At 46.5% G+C, this 16,040-nt stretch overlaps 1 protein-coding gene across 1 annotated transcript in view; it reads left to right on the plus strand.

The window, feature by feature from the left end:
• Positions 1 to 16,040, plus strand: part of eif2ak3 (eukaryotic translation initiation factor 2-alpha kinase 3) — a 47,939-nt gene that overhangs the window by 15,478 nt on the left and 16,421 nt on the right. Inside the window, exons 2-5 of the mRNA XM_080784500.1 lie at positions 1,961 to 2,090; positions 12,880 to 13,074; positions 14,769 to 14,899; positions 15,705 to 16,005. Coding sequence (XP_080640626.1) covers positions 1,961 to 2,090; positions 12,880 to 13,074; positions 14,769 to 14,899; positions 15,705 to 16,005 — 757 coding nt within the window. The remainder of the gene's footprint in view (positions 1 to 1,960; positions 2,091 to 12,879; positions 13,075 to 14,768; positions 14,900 to 15,704; positions 16,006 to 16,040) is intronic.

Genomic DNA, 16,040 nt, shown 5'->3' on the forward strand with positions numbered 1-16,040 from the left:
AGAAATATTCTAGAGGTGGGTTTGAACTTATAGGTGGTGGCATATCTCTGAGTTTTGGGAAGTGCATAGTTTTGACAGGTCTTTTGACAGGTCTGCCTGCTGTAGACTGTGAAACCCTGACCATTAAACACGGGCAGAGGCAACGATACAGTCCATCATTCATTGTGAAGCCAGCAACATGTCGATGCAAACAGACGTGTACAGTAGCTGCTCGGCCTGCTCCAAATGATATTCCCATTCGTCTTTGTGTCTGCCCGTGTAAACGCAGCATTGAGTGTGAGGGTTGGGGAACGGATGGAAAGTACCATAGTGTTATTACGAAGGACTCCTTCTAACTCCTTCTAACGATATGGACCAGAGTTAAATGAATGTTAGCTCCCATGCTAACTAGTTGCTACTATATATATATTATATATATATACACACACACACACACACACACACACACACACACACACACACACACACACACACACACACACACAGTGCAAAGGCCCCAGGCCACTGACTATGTGTGGTTCCACAGGCAAACATCTTTTTCTTATTACCAAGCACACCATTGAAGGGCACTATAGGCAAGCTTCTTAACCAACCAGCAAACCTGTCATCCATCTAGCGTCCAGTATGGGACTTGTCATTGAACAGGTGTGCGGCCTGCTGCTGGCAGGCGAAGGTCGTCCTGCATGATAAACTAAGGAGGACAAGGGCGGGGTCGGCAACATCTGTGCTAACAGACTAACGCCTCACAGTAACAAAATGCTTCTCCCTCAGGATGAGGACAGAGGAACAGGAATCCCTTCTAGCCCTATACTTAGCTTGGGTCCCCTATTTATTGTCCTATTTCTTATCTTTACACCGCTGTCTAGTGTTTTACATGACACTTTTAGGATTACAGGGATGCTATCTTTGCACTGTGGTGACCTGTTGTAGTCTTAATCTCTTGTAGTTGTGTTTTTGCTGCTCTAGGATTGAACCATATTTTACTGTGGTACAGTTATCGGCTAACCTTAATGCTGAAGGTCTAAATAAAGAATGTGTCTGAACTCTGAAGAGGTTTAGCCAACATCTAGGGGAGGTGGTATAACAATCTACTCATTTACAATAGCAGTCATTTCTACATCTCTGATTACACGGCTGAAAATGGGTCGTCATAATATTGCTGGTATGTCCAGACATAACTACAGAATTAGATTATTTGTTCTCAGACTCAGGTTGAATAAATAAATAGATTAAATAAAAATATATACACATGCATATATAATATAATTATTAACAAAAACAACAGCAACAACACCAATATTAATTAATGTATGTGTTTGAAAAGGTGTTTTCACTTTCAAGGTCTGAATAAATTTCAGGTCTTTTCAAAGCAATTCAAGGCTATCAAGAGCAATCCAGTTAACATCTTTACTGTTCTGTGTATGAGGTATTTAGGTCGCGGAAAGGATTTACAATGAAAATGCATAGCCCACCATTAAAGCACCAAGCCATATATCATTCAGACAAATGACCTTGATATGGCCTTGTACTCTTTTCTTTTTTTTCATGTCAGAAAACCTGATAATGGGGAGTATGCTAATGTTTTCCTTCCATAGGTCCCTGGTGATGAGCAGAAATATACTGTACCTGGATGGGCGTGGCATGTACTATATCGTTGCTGTCGGGCAGAAACCGTGTAATTGCCATATTTACAACTTTTTGTTTTTTTTCGTAAATGAATGCCCTATTTCACCATACAAGAGTGTCACCCACAATGAGTGAGAATGGCAGATCTACAAGCTCACAATGCGTCGCTCACATCACGCCATTTTCAATATTTTAATTTAAAATAACAATAAAAAGAAAATGATTTTTTTACATACAGTTTCCAACGATACCACGGCTGTGGTTTTCACCGTTTTTCTGTGGTGTTTTCCCCAACTCCGCTTTAAGACTGTCTGTTTCTGTGTGGTGTCCGCAGGCCCCTGGTGATCATCAGCACACTGGACGGCCGTATCGCTGCCCTGGACCCCCACAACCACGGCAGGAAACAGTGGGACCTGGATGTGGGCTCAGGCTGCCTCGTGTCCTCCAGCCTCAGCAAGCCTGAGGTAGGATTGTGTGTGTGTGTGTGTGTGCGTGTGTAGACCCGCGACACACACAAATTGGCCGACATGGCCACAACCGGCCAGCTCACAATCACAAATCACTGCATTGCGATTAGTTCACAAATTACACACCAAGTAACTTTTTTTGGGGGGTGATTGGCCTCTCCTTCTGCAATGTACTCCTTGTTGATTCGCGCATGCGCACTGCCGTTCACTTCCTTTGCCGTTTGCGGTTCCTAAATAATTGCTCGTATCTCCCAATCTAGGCAATAGTTTTGACCAGATGGGCAATGTTCTGTCTTCATTTCTGACTTCAGCCTCTCGTTTGGAATATAAACGCTTCTAGGGAGTCTTTAGTGTGACCAGTGTGAGGTAAGAATCGAAGATTATGCCTCCCGGTTTTGGGGGGGAACGGAAGACTGGCTTTTCAGAGTAAAATTTGACATATCTGCTGGTACTCTAGTGCCTATATTTTGAAATATGCTGGTGCATCCGTTGTGTTAATATAAATGGCTAAAGATTGGACACAGCGGGGGTCACACTGTTATTAGAGCGCGTCCTGTTCTTAATGTATTTTGTCTCTTGTGTATTTGCATCCTGATCGATCAAGATTATTCAATATACTTGGACACGGGCTAATGCTAAGCAACCGAAAGCATTTAATCAGAAGTTTCAGAAGTGAAAATAGCTACAGTTAGAAATGCTCACACCGCTTGGCTGTGAGTACTCCGCTATACAGTCAATACATAATGTAGCATAACGTCTCTGTCGTCCTTTGAATTCTTTTCAGGATTCAAATTCATAAACGGCAAAAATAGCAGATCTACAAGCTTAAAACACGCCACCGCTTCGGCCCTCACTTCGGCTTGCAGATCTGCTACTTTTGATGCTTTGTGTGATGCTGTAGTAGGCCTATGATCAAGTAGTCAGTTAATTTACAAAAAACACACAAAATGTTAGAATATGAGGATAAGAGGTTTCTGCCTGACAGCAACGATTAAAAACCACCAGGTGAGTGGAAAGAGCTACACTAAAATATATATATATATATATAATGCAAGACTTATTTTGCTACATCAGCCTGATTTAGCTAAACAAAGATATGCAGATCAGAGCTGTAGCCTTTCATTTGCATCATTTGGAGTGCCACAGTTTCCAGTCATCTGGTGTTTGTTTTTATGCTAAATAATAAAGTCAGTTTTCTGCTTTGTACATCAAAGTGGTGCCTGTCTGCATCTGTTTGAAAACAAACACTGTCCCTCCTGGCATCTCCATATTCACACATTCAATACAATAAATTAACTCTTTGCACTATGAATGGACAGCCTAGTACTGCGATTGGACATGCTTGTATGCGTAGCGACGCACGCACGCACGCAACCCCCAAGAAAACACGCTCAAAACATCTTCCATTCAACAGCAGCCGTCAGCCCCCACACAGGCCTACATCTTAGTGGAGCTTCTTTCGCCTCGAGGATACATCTTTTTTTGTTGTTGTCTCTTGTAGTTCTTACACACACCCACACAGCAGGACTCCTAGTTTGTACATATAGCGTATTTTTGCACACACAGGCTTATCACCCACACAGATAACAACACAGACATGTTTTGAGGCGAGAGTATCGCGCCCAGAGCGAGACTCTCACTGGAAGCTCCAGTACGCACAGTGGTTAGAGTTTCACTTTGATATGGACGGTCTCTGTGTAGTGTTTGCCTCGGGGAGGAAGCCCCCAGCCTGTGATGATGATAAGGGACCGTACTGGTGGATGCTGGCCTCTGGATCAGTCTGAAGTTCATGTCCGTGTCCGTGGTGGTGGTGGATGTTTTTGTTTCAAGGGTGTGAGTGTAGTTGAGCAATTAATAGTGTATAATAACCATATACACACTTGGTTTCCATGATGAGCAATTATGGAATTTTGCTGACACTGAAAATCATGAATCACTACAAAGAATGCACTTTGTAGTTGAGGGTAGCCAGCGTGTTAATATTTCTAGCAACAAGTGTGATGGGAGGAAAACAAAATCAGTTTGTTCTCCAAAGCTTTGACATTAATACTGGTATTTGTGATTGATATTGTGGTTAAGAAAACGGCAAGCTCTGTGGTGTTTGCTTCCAGTTTAATATGACGCAGCTGGTAATTATGGGTTGTGGATTGTCAGAGTGTGGTAATAGAGCTGCTACATAATTGATAAAGTATAATCATGTAGCCTGATTTCAGCCTCTGTGATTTATTATTGGAAATTATGCTGTTAGAAAAATGCTATTTCAGTTTATTTCATTTGCGAGGTCAACGGGTTTTGGCTTTGTAGTAAAATAATTGTTTCGGAAGCACAGCATGCAATAAATGATTATCCAAAAATTGCCGTTAATAATCGTAATCACAGAGAGTCTAGTAATATCATGGGTGGTAATTTTAGACAATTAATGCAACAGCAAGGGTGTGATATTCAGTATAACTGTAATACATTGGGAATCGGTGCATGTTTATTAGATTTGTTCAAGATTTCAAGTAGTTGCCACATATTGACCTGAAAAATAGGCACGTTAAATACAAAAGACATGGGAATTCACAATTTAGTTTTGCAAAATGGAACAGAAGCATACGTATATACAAATTGTAATAATTCTGAAATACTGCTAACAATATGATTTATCATGCCCGTTGGGAATGCATGCTCCTCCGGCTCCACAATGCCTGTTGTATTTGTTGTCACAGTACTTGGCCAGGGTAGGTAACCGAGCAGTGAGTACTGAGCACCAATGCTCTTTTTCCGCAACAGATGCACACATTAAAACCTGCATGGCAACTGCCCACTCCAGTACAACCTCTTATAGTGTTGGACACTGAGCAGTCCCCCCCTGAGCAGTGTGTGTGGGAGGGGGGGGGGCTGCTCAGTGTCCAACACTATGTGTTGTTTCAGGGACCCCCCGGAAGCAAATATTTGAGTTAAAACGTTCACTGTGAAAGAATATTCAGTGGATTTGCACAAATTTTCACGATTTTTCAAAAATAGCAGATCTACAAACTCGTAGCACGCTATGAGCGCTACGAGCTATGAGCGCTACAAGGTGACGTCTGAGCTATGAGCGCTACAAGGTGACGTCTGAGCTATGAGCGCTACGAGGTCACCCAGACTAAAACGTTATTGCCATATTTGATATTATATAGGAGAGGATATAAACGCATACGCAAACACTGACATTTGCTATACTTATGAAGACATTCCAGCGTCTTGCATCGATGCCATGACCTCCTAGTCTTCCGTTCCACCTGTCTTTAATTGCATTCCCCCCCGGTGTGTCCCAGGTTTAAATGAGTCTCTAATTAAATTGTTAGAATTAAAAAGCAGCAGCTCTCTTAAGTCCCCAGGACCACAGTTGAGAACCACTTAACTGCCGTAACCAGTAAATGACTACTCTTATATTCATCCCTCTGAGGACATGTTTTGGTTCTAAAAATAATTAACACGCATGCACGCACCCACGGACGCATGCACGCACGCACCCACGGACGCATGCACGCACGCACGCACCCACGGACGCATGCACGCACCCACGGACGCATGCACGCACGCACCCACGGACGCATGCACGCACGCACCCACGGACGCATGCACGCACGCACCCACGGACGCATGCACGCACGCACCCACGGACGCATGCACGCACGCACCCACGGACGCATGCACGCACGCACCCACGGACGCATGCACGCAGCGCGTACCCACGGACGCATGCACGCACGCACCCACGGACGCATGCACGCAGCGCGTACCCACGGACGCATGCACGCACGCACCCACGGACGCATGCACGCAGCGCGCACCCACGGACGCATGCACGCACGCACCCACGGACGCATGCACGCACGCACCCACGGACGCATGCACGCAGCGCGTACCCACGGACGCATGCACGCACGCACCCACGGACGCATGCACGCAGCGCGTACCCACGGACGCATGCACGCACGCACCCACGGACGCATGCACGCAGCGCGCACCCACGGACGCATGCACGCACGCACCCACGGACGCATGCACGCAGCGCGCACCCACGGACGCATGCACGCACAAACGCAGCACGCACGCACCCATTCACACATGCAGTCCTTTATAGGCTACCCATCTGCCAGTGAAGTGACAGAGTAATGACACGAGACTGCTGACTTGGTAGTTGGTGGGGATGCTGCGATGCAGACTTGTGTTTGTGTGTGTGTGTGTGTGTGTGTGTGTGTGTGTGTGTTTGTTTGTACGCACGTGCACGTCGTGCAGCAATGCTGCGTCTTTGTGCATCTCACTGTGTGTGTGTGTGTGTGTGTGTGTGTGCGCGCGCGTGCGTGCATGCATGTTCACTTGTTGGATGTAATATTGCTGATGGAGCATAAGGGGCTGAGATTGCTGTCGGTCATGATGAGTCCAGTGATCTGCTCTGACACACTGTTATGATGCAGTGTGTGTTGATATGAATGCATACATAAAACATTGCATTTGGTTGTGTATTCTCATTGCAACGAGTGTGTGTGTGCGGCTGTGCGCGTGCTTATATGCATTTCACAGTATGCAACACACACACACACACACACACACACACACACACACGCGTGCACACACACGGAGAGAGAGGGAGCTTTAAGAAACCTTAACACTTGTGACAGCAAAGTGAGTGTAGGATGTACACAGTTGCGGAGTGCACGGAAAAGTACATGATAAGCAGAAGTGTGTGTGTGTGTGTGTGTGCAATGCATGCCAGTGTTTGTGTGTGTATGTATGTGCCAGCCATGTCCTCTTAGCCCCCTGTAACCTGGGATGCCTGGCTGCCGTGAGTGAGACGAGGCCCTCCTATTGGCTCTCGGCACCCAACACCCGGAGCGCTTAGCAACCAGACTGTTTTGATTGGCGCTCGCTGGGTCCCTCTGCCACCAGTCTGCTCAGTGATTAGAGAGAGGAGGGGGGGCTGCCGGCACACCATTGGCTGGCCTTACGGAGGGAAACCAGCCTTTCACCTATTGGTGTGTGTGTGTGTGTGTGTGTGTGTGTGTGTGTGAGAGAAAGGAGGAGAGATATTGTACAAGAAGGGAACAAGTGAGAGGGAAAGGGGGAAGAAAGTGAGACAGAGACAAACTTAAAGAATAGAGAGACAGAGCGATGCATACAGAGAGAGACAGGGTGGGAGAGAGTGTGGAAAGGTAGACACACACACACACACACACACACTCTCTCTCTCTAGAGAGTAGCAGTTTGTGCTTTCGTTTTCAATGTACCCATTCTATACTATAACACACACACACACACACACACACACACACACAGAAAGACGGAGAGAAAGGGACAGTTAGACAGACAGACAGAGAGACAGTTTAGTTAGACAGAGAGAGGGGGGGGGGAGAGAGGGACGGTAAATTGGCAACAGAGCAGCAAACGGCATAGTCTGCAAAACTGACAGAAGCTGTCACTTCAGAAAGCCATGAGTCGTTAGATGAGAGGATGAGGAGGACGAATAGGATGGGGGGGGGGGGGGGGGGGGGGTGCATGGTGGTGCCAATGTGGAATGAGTCATGCTGGGGGGGGGGGTTTATATGGTGATTAGGATGGTGAGGTAATGCTTTAGTCCAGGAATGATGTCATGCCATAGCAGAGTTCCCCTCCCACCCCCAGCACACACACATACATAAACATAAACACACACTGACCTGTGCATGACAATGAAGAAATAGACACATACACACACACACGCGCGCGTGAGTAAACCTGGTTACCACACTGCTCCGGGGAGTCGCACCCCTCGCGCCTTTCTCCATACCGTTGTCACGTTTTCCTTTTCCGGAGGCGTGAGGGGAGCGCTGCCCGGAGCAGTGTGGTAACCAGGTCTTCGCCACACACACACACACACACACACACACACACACACACACACACACACACACACACACACACACACACGCCCCCCTACAGTATCTGCCTCTGCTGGCATGCAATGTTAATGAACAAAATTCATTGGGTGTTGATTGATGTCTATGTGATGACTTCAGGTCGATGTCATTTCAGTAATAACTCTTCTGTGCTTCTAGGATCAGCGGGAATATAGTCTTAAAAACGAGGAGGGGATACGAGCACTCAAACAACGTGGAGGAGAAGAAGTAACGTCAAAACGAGTATTATCATATATTAAAATGGCCTAGTTCTATGAAAATGTCAACATGTTTCAACAGGTTAAGGTCAGGGCTAGAACTGTAGGTTTATTGTGTGTTTGGAACGCCCAGCCAAGCTGGATGCTCCGAGGAGACTTGTATCGAACCTCAGTCTCCACAGTCCTGGGAAGGATAAATCATATATTTTCTTGTTTTTGGCTTTCGTGCCTTTATTGATAGTTACAGTGAAGACATGCAGCAAAGGTCGTCATGAACGGGACTCGAACACACGACACGCTGTCAGGCAAGAGCCAGCGGGCGCCCCGATCATATTATATTTTCAATAGAAAAGTAGGCATCCCACACTGTTCTGTCCATCATCATCTTTGTCTTTCTGTTTCTATGTCTCCATTATTTTTGACCGTAGTAACTGCCTCCCTATCTAAAGATGGTTTGTGTGGCGAACTGGCGATCATCTCGCGGCACACATACTGTAGACTCCATCCCCCTGCAGGAACCTGTGGAGGGGGGAGGGGGGGTGGAGAGATGGGGAGAGAGCAGGAGAGATGGAGTGGCAGAGGATTCTGGGTGTTTTTGGGCGGGTTTAACCCATTTTGACCTGAGATCAGATTCTAAAAATGTCTTTGATTTAAAAAAAATAGCATATCTACAAGCTCATAGCGCGCCACCGAGTGGCGCGCTACGAGCTTGTAGATCTGCTATTTTTCAATAGCTAAATTATAACATAATGTTTAAAACACCAAAAGGGTTTCCCGCCCAAAATGGGATGAATAAGGTCAGGTAGATTGGCATGGAGGGCGGAGAGTGGCGTGAAAGGCAAGATCAAGGTGTGTTCCTCCACCTCCTGAACATCTGTTGTTCCAACTCCATTTAAAAACACACCATTTAAAAATCCACGACTGGGGAGTCATTTTGAAAGCCGCAACGGCCTGTCATAATTTCACCCCCCTCCCTATCGAAGTATTGGACAGTATATTAAGAGGTTGAAATTGATTTTGTATTCATCTTCCGTGTTGTATCGCACCTCAGTTGTGCGATCACACCTCTGTGACGGAATCACTGGAGCGTCTTAATAACCCTTGGGTTCACTGGGAAAAAAGGGGATCCCCCCCACCCTATGTACCCCCTCTCAGCTGACAGGACCCCCAACCCCCTTCCAAGTCCTTAACACTAGTGGATGCTGACGGATCCTCCGGTTGGAGGGCAATGACTAGATTAATATAGCTCATTAAGCATCAAAGGCTTGTGTGGAGCAAACTGAATCCTCTGAGAACGTGCCCATGACTTATACATTTCTTTTGTTGTGTGTAATAACAGTAAGACAACGTCTTTGCAGATGCTTTGGGTACTGTATTAGCTGCTGGCAAGAGATAATTTAGTATGAAGACATCAAGTGCTGCTGCTACTTTGTCACTAGGCTGGTTTAAGAATTGTTTCTGAATTAAGTAGTTTAAATATTTAGATTTGCTGTTGATGGTAAATGGTAAATGGTGCATTTATATAGCGCCTTTATCCAAGGCGCTTTACATTCACCCATTCACATACACATTCATACACCGATTGCGGCGGAAGCCATGCAACCAGCACATCGGGAGCAATTAGGGGTTCAGTGTCTTGCCCAAGGACACTTCGACATGTAGACAGGAGGAGCCGGGATTCTAACTGCCGACCCATGGATCATTGGACGACCTGCTCTACCTCCTGAGCCACAGTCATGGCATTGCTCAACTGAAGTATGTACAGCCTAATTGTTGCCAGGCTATATCTGGTCAAAATGTTGTAATGCGTGTCCAAACTTAGATAATTACATAGTAAAATAAGTGTGTACATTTTTTTTATTGAATTGGACCTGCACCATTTGTACATTCTAAGAGTTGAGTTTACACAAATAATTTTACTGTGTAGTGTGTACAGTGTGTATCTTTTCTGTACATGCCATTTAATCTAACCAGCAAACAAAACAACAATACACAACAACCCAACATATACAGTAATCTCTTTGGTACTGCTGAGCTCTGCTCCTTTTTATTTTCTTTACAAAATACTCTCTCTCTCAGCTCTAGTTTGACTTCTCCCAGCTGGTACCGGAATTGAAGAGGTGACCTTTCACTCAAAAGACCACTTACTGAATGCTTAGCCTAACCACTATTACACCTTCCAGATTTCTGGCACTGTGGCACATTTGTCTGGGATGTGTACTCTACTACACTACTTTGGTCAAAGATTCATCCTGCCATAAGGTTGATTTTTATGCTTGTTCTGGTGACTGACGGGTTTATGGCGAGACACCACCATACTTTACTTTGGTTACCTTTCATGGATCAAGGTTTCACATATTCCAGTATGTCCACGACTGCAGCGCATGCTGATATGAATGCATACTTATGATGATGATGATAAACAACAATAATACAATACTGTTACTGTAATCGCTTGCCGATGCACCAAGCCCAATCTGGGCACCCATTGGCAAAACAAAGGAAAAACGGCGCCCTCTTTTCCTTTGAATTTGACGTTAGTCTCGAGAGACTACACCAAGACTGCATACATGCTCCTTTAGAACCTTCCAGTGGCGGTCTCGTAATCTGCCCTGCCATACGGAGGCTACCGGATTAAGCATGAATCAGCCTTTAGCCCACCCCAACCCCATCTCCCAGCGCACAAATCCACATTCAGACATCCTCCGTGGATACAAACTGAAACTATTAAAGACATCAGACATCAGAAAATCACATGCACTCGTTTTGTCCTCCGTAGCTCAGTTTCATTAACACGCTTGGTTAATAATTCACATGAACTTCAGCGCGACGCAAGAGTCCTTTTTTTAAAAGAGCTGATATGAAGGTAATGAACGTAATAGAGTCAGGAATATGAAGAGCAGGGAAGGGGAACTGGGGTAGTTCTGCCCGCAGGACACAGACAGGAGTGTTTCTTTTTTTGAACCTGGCTGCCAGACAGCTTGTTGAACTTCCACTGAGAATGCTGTCTAGCCTCACTCTTTAGGTTGTTCAATACAGAAATCAAGGTGGAGGAGGAGGAGGTGGAGTGTGGATACCGTAGTTACGTAGTACGTGTGTGTGTGTGTGTGTGTGTGCGTGTGTGCAATTGGCATATATTGCACGTATCATTCATGTACATATGTGCCACACAAAGTGAAACGGAGAGAACAGTGTGTTGTAACAGTGGTCCAGATCACAGACAGGGATTAAGGCATCAGGAGAAGGGTGAGTCATCCAGGCGGCCTCTGACAACCCCCCCCCCCCCCCCTCCCCCCAATCCAAATAAACCTCTTAGCCGTCCACGTGCCAGACTGTATGAGGTGATGTGGTGGACAGGTCTTTAACCCCTCCTCTGTCTGCTTACAAAATCTCTCTTACTCGTTTTGTTCTACTCTTGGTTATCTTTCTCCCAGTCCCAGGTATACTCTGCCTCTCCTCTCCTCCTACTTGAGGAGATGACATCACCTCTGCACCCCCTGCACCCCCCCCCCCTCCCCTGTAAATCATGTTGTCAGAAGGTCATCCTTCCTGGCTGCTAGACTCGAGGCAGGAAGCAAGCTGTGGTATTATGGCACCAGCCACAGACAGTGATATGGACCACATTAACCATTTTACCTGCTGATACATTCAGTACAGAAAAGGAGGTGTAATGAGTTGTTCGTTGTAAACGTGTCTGAGGGACTAGCCTAGCCTAGCCATATGTATGTTTGATGTGTATCCGTATCAATGCATCCTTCAGTTACACAGCAAGGTCCTATGTGCTGTGCTAGCGCTGCGTGTGGCTGCCCCTGGTACTCACCTCTACCTCTGCTCTGCTTGGGGGGGGGGGGGGGGAGGCGGAAACAAATAAGTTCCTAATTGCACGCAGTGTGATACTGTGTGTTTGCAGTGCCCTGGAGAAAAGAGACTCTCACCCCCTGTCGGTCTAAAAGTAATGGAGGTTAATCAGGATTAGGGAAAGAGCTGGCTCGGGTTTTTACAATGATGTCATCCTTGCTACTAGCCCCCTGCAGTGAGCAGCACTCTCCCATGCAAGACACACACACGCACGCACGCACGCGCACGCACACCACACCGAATGCTCAAACAACAACCACACAAACATGATGTGCACAGTACACACACACACCACACACACACACGACACAACATATAATATACGCAAAAACATACAGGTACATAAACACACATGCGCACACGCACACGTACACGTACCCAATATGCTGGATGTGCTCATCAAAATTAGGTTAATCGCTGAAGTTATGTAAAGTGTGAGTGGATTGAGTTCAGTATGTGTGGACACTGGGCAGACACAGTGTGGGCAGATAGGTTTCAATAAACACAGTGTGGGCGAGTTGTTTTATGTAAATATTTGTTTGTTGTCTGAGACTTTAAAAGTTCACATTATTTATTCCTAGAAAGTTATAAAGAAAAGATGATTAACAGTACAACAAACTAGAAATTGCACTCACACGCACGCACGCACGCACAGAAAGCTCCAGAGTCACATTTCATCATATCATTTTCTCTCTGAGGACGATTAATACTTTTTTGAGACTCCAATCACATCTGTTCCTTCTCTCACCCACACAGGTGTTTTTGTGACTCCAATCACATCTGTTCCTTCTCTCACCCACACAGGTGTTCGGCAATAAGATGTTCATCCCGTCGTTGGACGGGGCACTGTTCCAGTGGAACAGAGACAGGGAGAGCATGGAGGCCGTGCCTTTCAGCGTGGAGTCGCTTCTGGAGTCGTCCTACCGCATCGGAGAGGACACTGTCCTGGTCGGGGGAAAGTCCCTCACCACCTATGGCCTGGGGGCCTATAGCGGCAAGGTTGGTTAACCCTATAACCCTATGTCCTGGGGGCCTATAGCGGCAAGGTTGGTTAACCCTATAACCCTATGTCCTGGGGGCCTATAGCGGCAAGGTTGGTTAACCCTATAACCCTATGTCCTGGGGGCCTATAGCGGCAAGGTTGGTTAACCCTATAACCCGGGGACCTATAGTGGCAAGGTTGGTTAACCCTATAACCCTATGTCCTGGGGACCTATAGTGGCAAGGTTGGTTAACCCTATGTCCTGGGGGCCTATAGCGGCAAGGTTGGTTAACCCTATGTCCTGGGGGCCTATAGCGGCAAGGTTGGTTAACCCTATGTCCTGGGGGCCTATAGCGGCAAGGTTGGTTAACCCTATGTCCTGGGGGCCTATAGCAGCAAGGTTGGTTAACCCTATGTCCTGGGGACCTATAGTGGCAAGGTTGGTTAACCCTATGTCCTGGGGGCCTATAGCGGCAAGGTTGGTTAACCCTATGTCCTGGGGGCCTATAGCGGCAAGGTTGGTTAACCCTATGTCCTGGGGGCCTATAGCGGCAAGGTTGGTTAACCCTATGTCCTGGGGGCCTATAGCAGCAAGGTTGGTTAGCCCTATGTCCTGGGGGCCTATAGCAGCAAGGTTGGTTAACCCTATGTCCTGGGGGCCTATAGCAGCAAGGTTGGTTAACCCTATGTCCTGGGGGCCTATAGCAGCAAGGTTGGTTAACCCTATGTCCTGGGGGCCTATAGCGGCAAGGTTGGTTAACCCTATGTCCTGGGGGCCTATAGCGGCAAGGTTGGTTAAACCTACCCTAACCCTATAACCCTATGGCCTGGAGGCCTACAGCGGCAAGGTTGGTTAACCACTATAACATGCAAGAGGTTAAACACCTTTTAGGACAAAAGGATTCCAGTAGTAACCTTACTCTGCCAGATTGCGGCAGTATTGAGTTCACAAGTTCCCTCCTCCTACCTCAATCTGGTCTCTCTCAAGCTGAAACGATTCAATACGTCATCAGTCATCAGCCGAAATCAGCTGGTTCGGGGTACATCCTCTCTGCCCGAGAAAGTTGAATGTAGTAATGTTCAACAACTACTAAAAAGACAGCATGTATTTTCATAGAACATATCATAGAATCAATCACATTCGAGCAAGAATCTAGGTAGCACTAGATTCCACCTGTTTAAATGCTTAATGGTGGTGATGTACCGGTATGTCTTCTTCTTCGTGATAATGACTCGGCAATACAAGACTTCCCACATACCAGCCACATCCTGTTTGGTACATGCATTGTGTTCATTTTGAAAGACCTGCCCTGTCATTATCACCTGTTGTTAATTCTACCAATAGCAGTAATTTGCATCACACCACCCGTGACACATCAGAACAGCTCTCTGCTGATTGCTTGCATCACTTACACATGAAAATAAAACTTCCCATGTCCAGCCACACCTGTTTGATACATACTGCACGGTGTGTTTTAGCCATGCGTGCCGGTTCCACTATAAACCGAACTGCCCACTTGAAACAACTTGAGATGCTGGTCACAATGACATATGACATTACAGTAACCTTTGACCACTTGCCTATTCCTTTATGGCCCATGTCTCAGTGTGCGGTTGAAAGAACTGTAAGTGTCATATCCAATCTGACACTGGAAACATCAGATTAACTGTGTGTGTGTGTGTGTGTGTGTGTGTGTGTGTGTGTGTTCAGTTACGGTACATCTGTTCGGCAGTGGGATGTAGTCGCTGGGAAGAGGATGACTTGGAGGTGGAGGATGTTTTACTGCTACAAAGAACCCAGAAGACGTTGCGGGCTGTCAGACCACGCTCAGGACAGGAGAAGTAAGACCCACAATCACTTTCATAACCCATTAACACATTGAGTACGCCAACGTGCATCAAAATAAAGGCCGCTATAGTGCCAGAGTAGTCTGATCGCATTTACTCTGAAAGCCAAGAACCGGAAATACTTTCTTAAAAAAGTTGACTTGACAAAGTGAGCTCATAATCCCCGATCATCTTAATATATTTATATAAACTCCAAAAAGCGTTCATATTTTGCGGGAGAGACGGATGAGGAGCAGAAATGCAGCGCCAGCATATCGATCCATTCATCACCACGGAGAGCGCCCTGGATGAGGAGATACGAGTCATTCTTTCCGCCGCGCTAACATGGGAGTCAATGACAAGCTAATACTTGCACAGAGCGTTAGCATACGGCAAGCGAAAAGCGAAATGCCAAAAAAAAAAATAGGAATAATTCTGATTATTATTATCTCGCCCCGCGTCGTTTGGACGTCGCTAGGACGTCCACAGACGTCTAAGGTATTACTCGTTTCTGATCCTTATGACGTTTCCAGACGTGTTTTGTACAGAATGTGTTAAGACCTGAGGCCCATTCTACCAATGCCTTCTAAATCAGTACTTTAAAAAAATAGCAGATCTACAAGCTCGCAGCACGGCACGTAGTGACGTGCTGTGAGCTCGTAGATCTGCTATTTTTGAATGGCCAAGCAAAACATTACATTTGACACGAATGCTCTGGCGGTCTTAACGAGTTAACACCATCACTGTCATAATCAACCTGATGAACCCTCCATTATCTTACAACAATTCAGCATCATCTCGTCACTTCTTCTTCTCCCAGGTGGAACTTCAGCGTGGGGAACTTTGAGCTGAAGTTTGTCCCGGAGGCGCAGTCGGGGCTGAACTTCCTGGAGGGGGAGATGGCGAGCGGCGACGCGTGGAGGGAGGAGCGCCGTGAGAGCCAGCGTGTCATCACAGAGGAGGCCAAAGACAGACCAGAGCAGCCTGAGAACCAGCAGCAGAACCAGCAGCAGAACCCACACAACCTGAACCTGGACCTGGTCATTAAAGTATCTGTTCCTGACTGGAAGGTGATGGCCTTCAGCACCAAGCCGGGAGGACAGCTGGTCTGGGAACACCAGGTCAGACAACATTTTCATCTACAAAGATCTTATTC

Source organism: Protomyctophum bolini (genome assembly GCF_963924005.1).
Source record: "Protomyctophum bolini genome assembly, chromosome: 15".
NCBI classification, from domain to species: Eukaryota; Metazoa; Chordata; class Actinopteri; order Myctophiformes; family Myctophidae; genus Protomyctophum; species Protomyctophum bolini.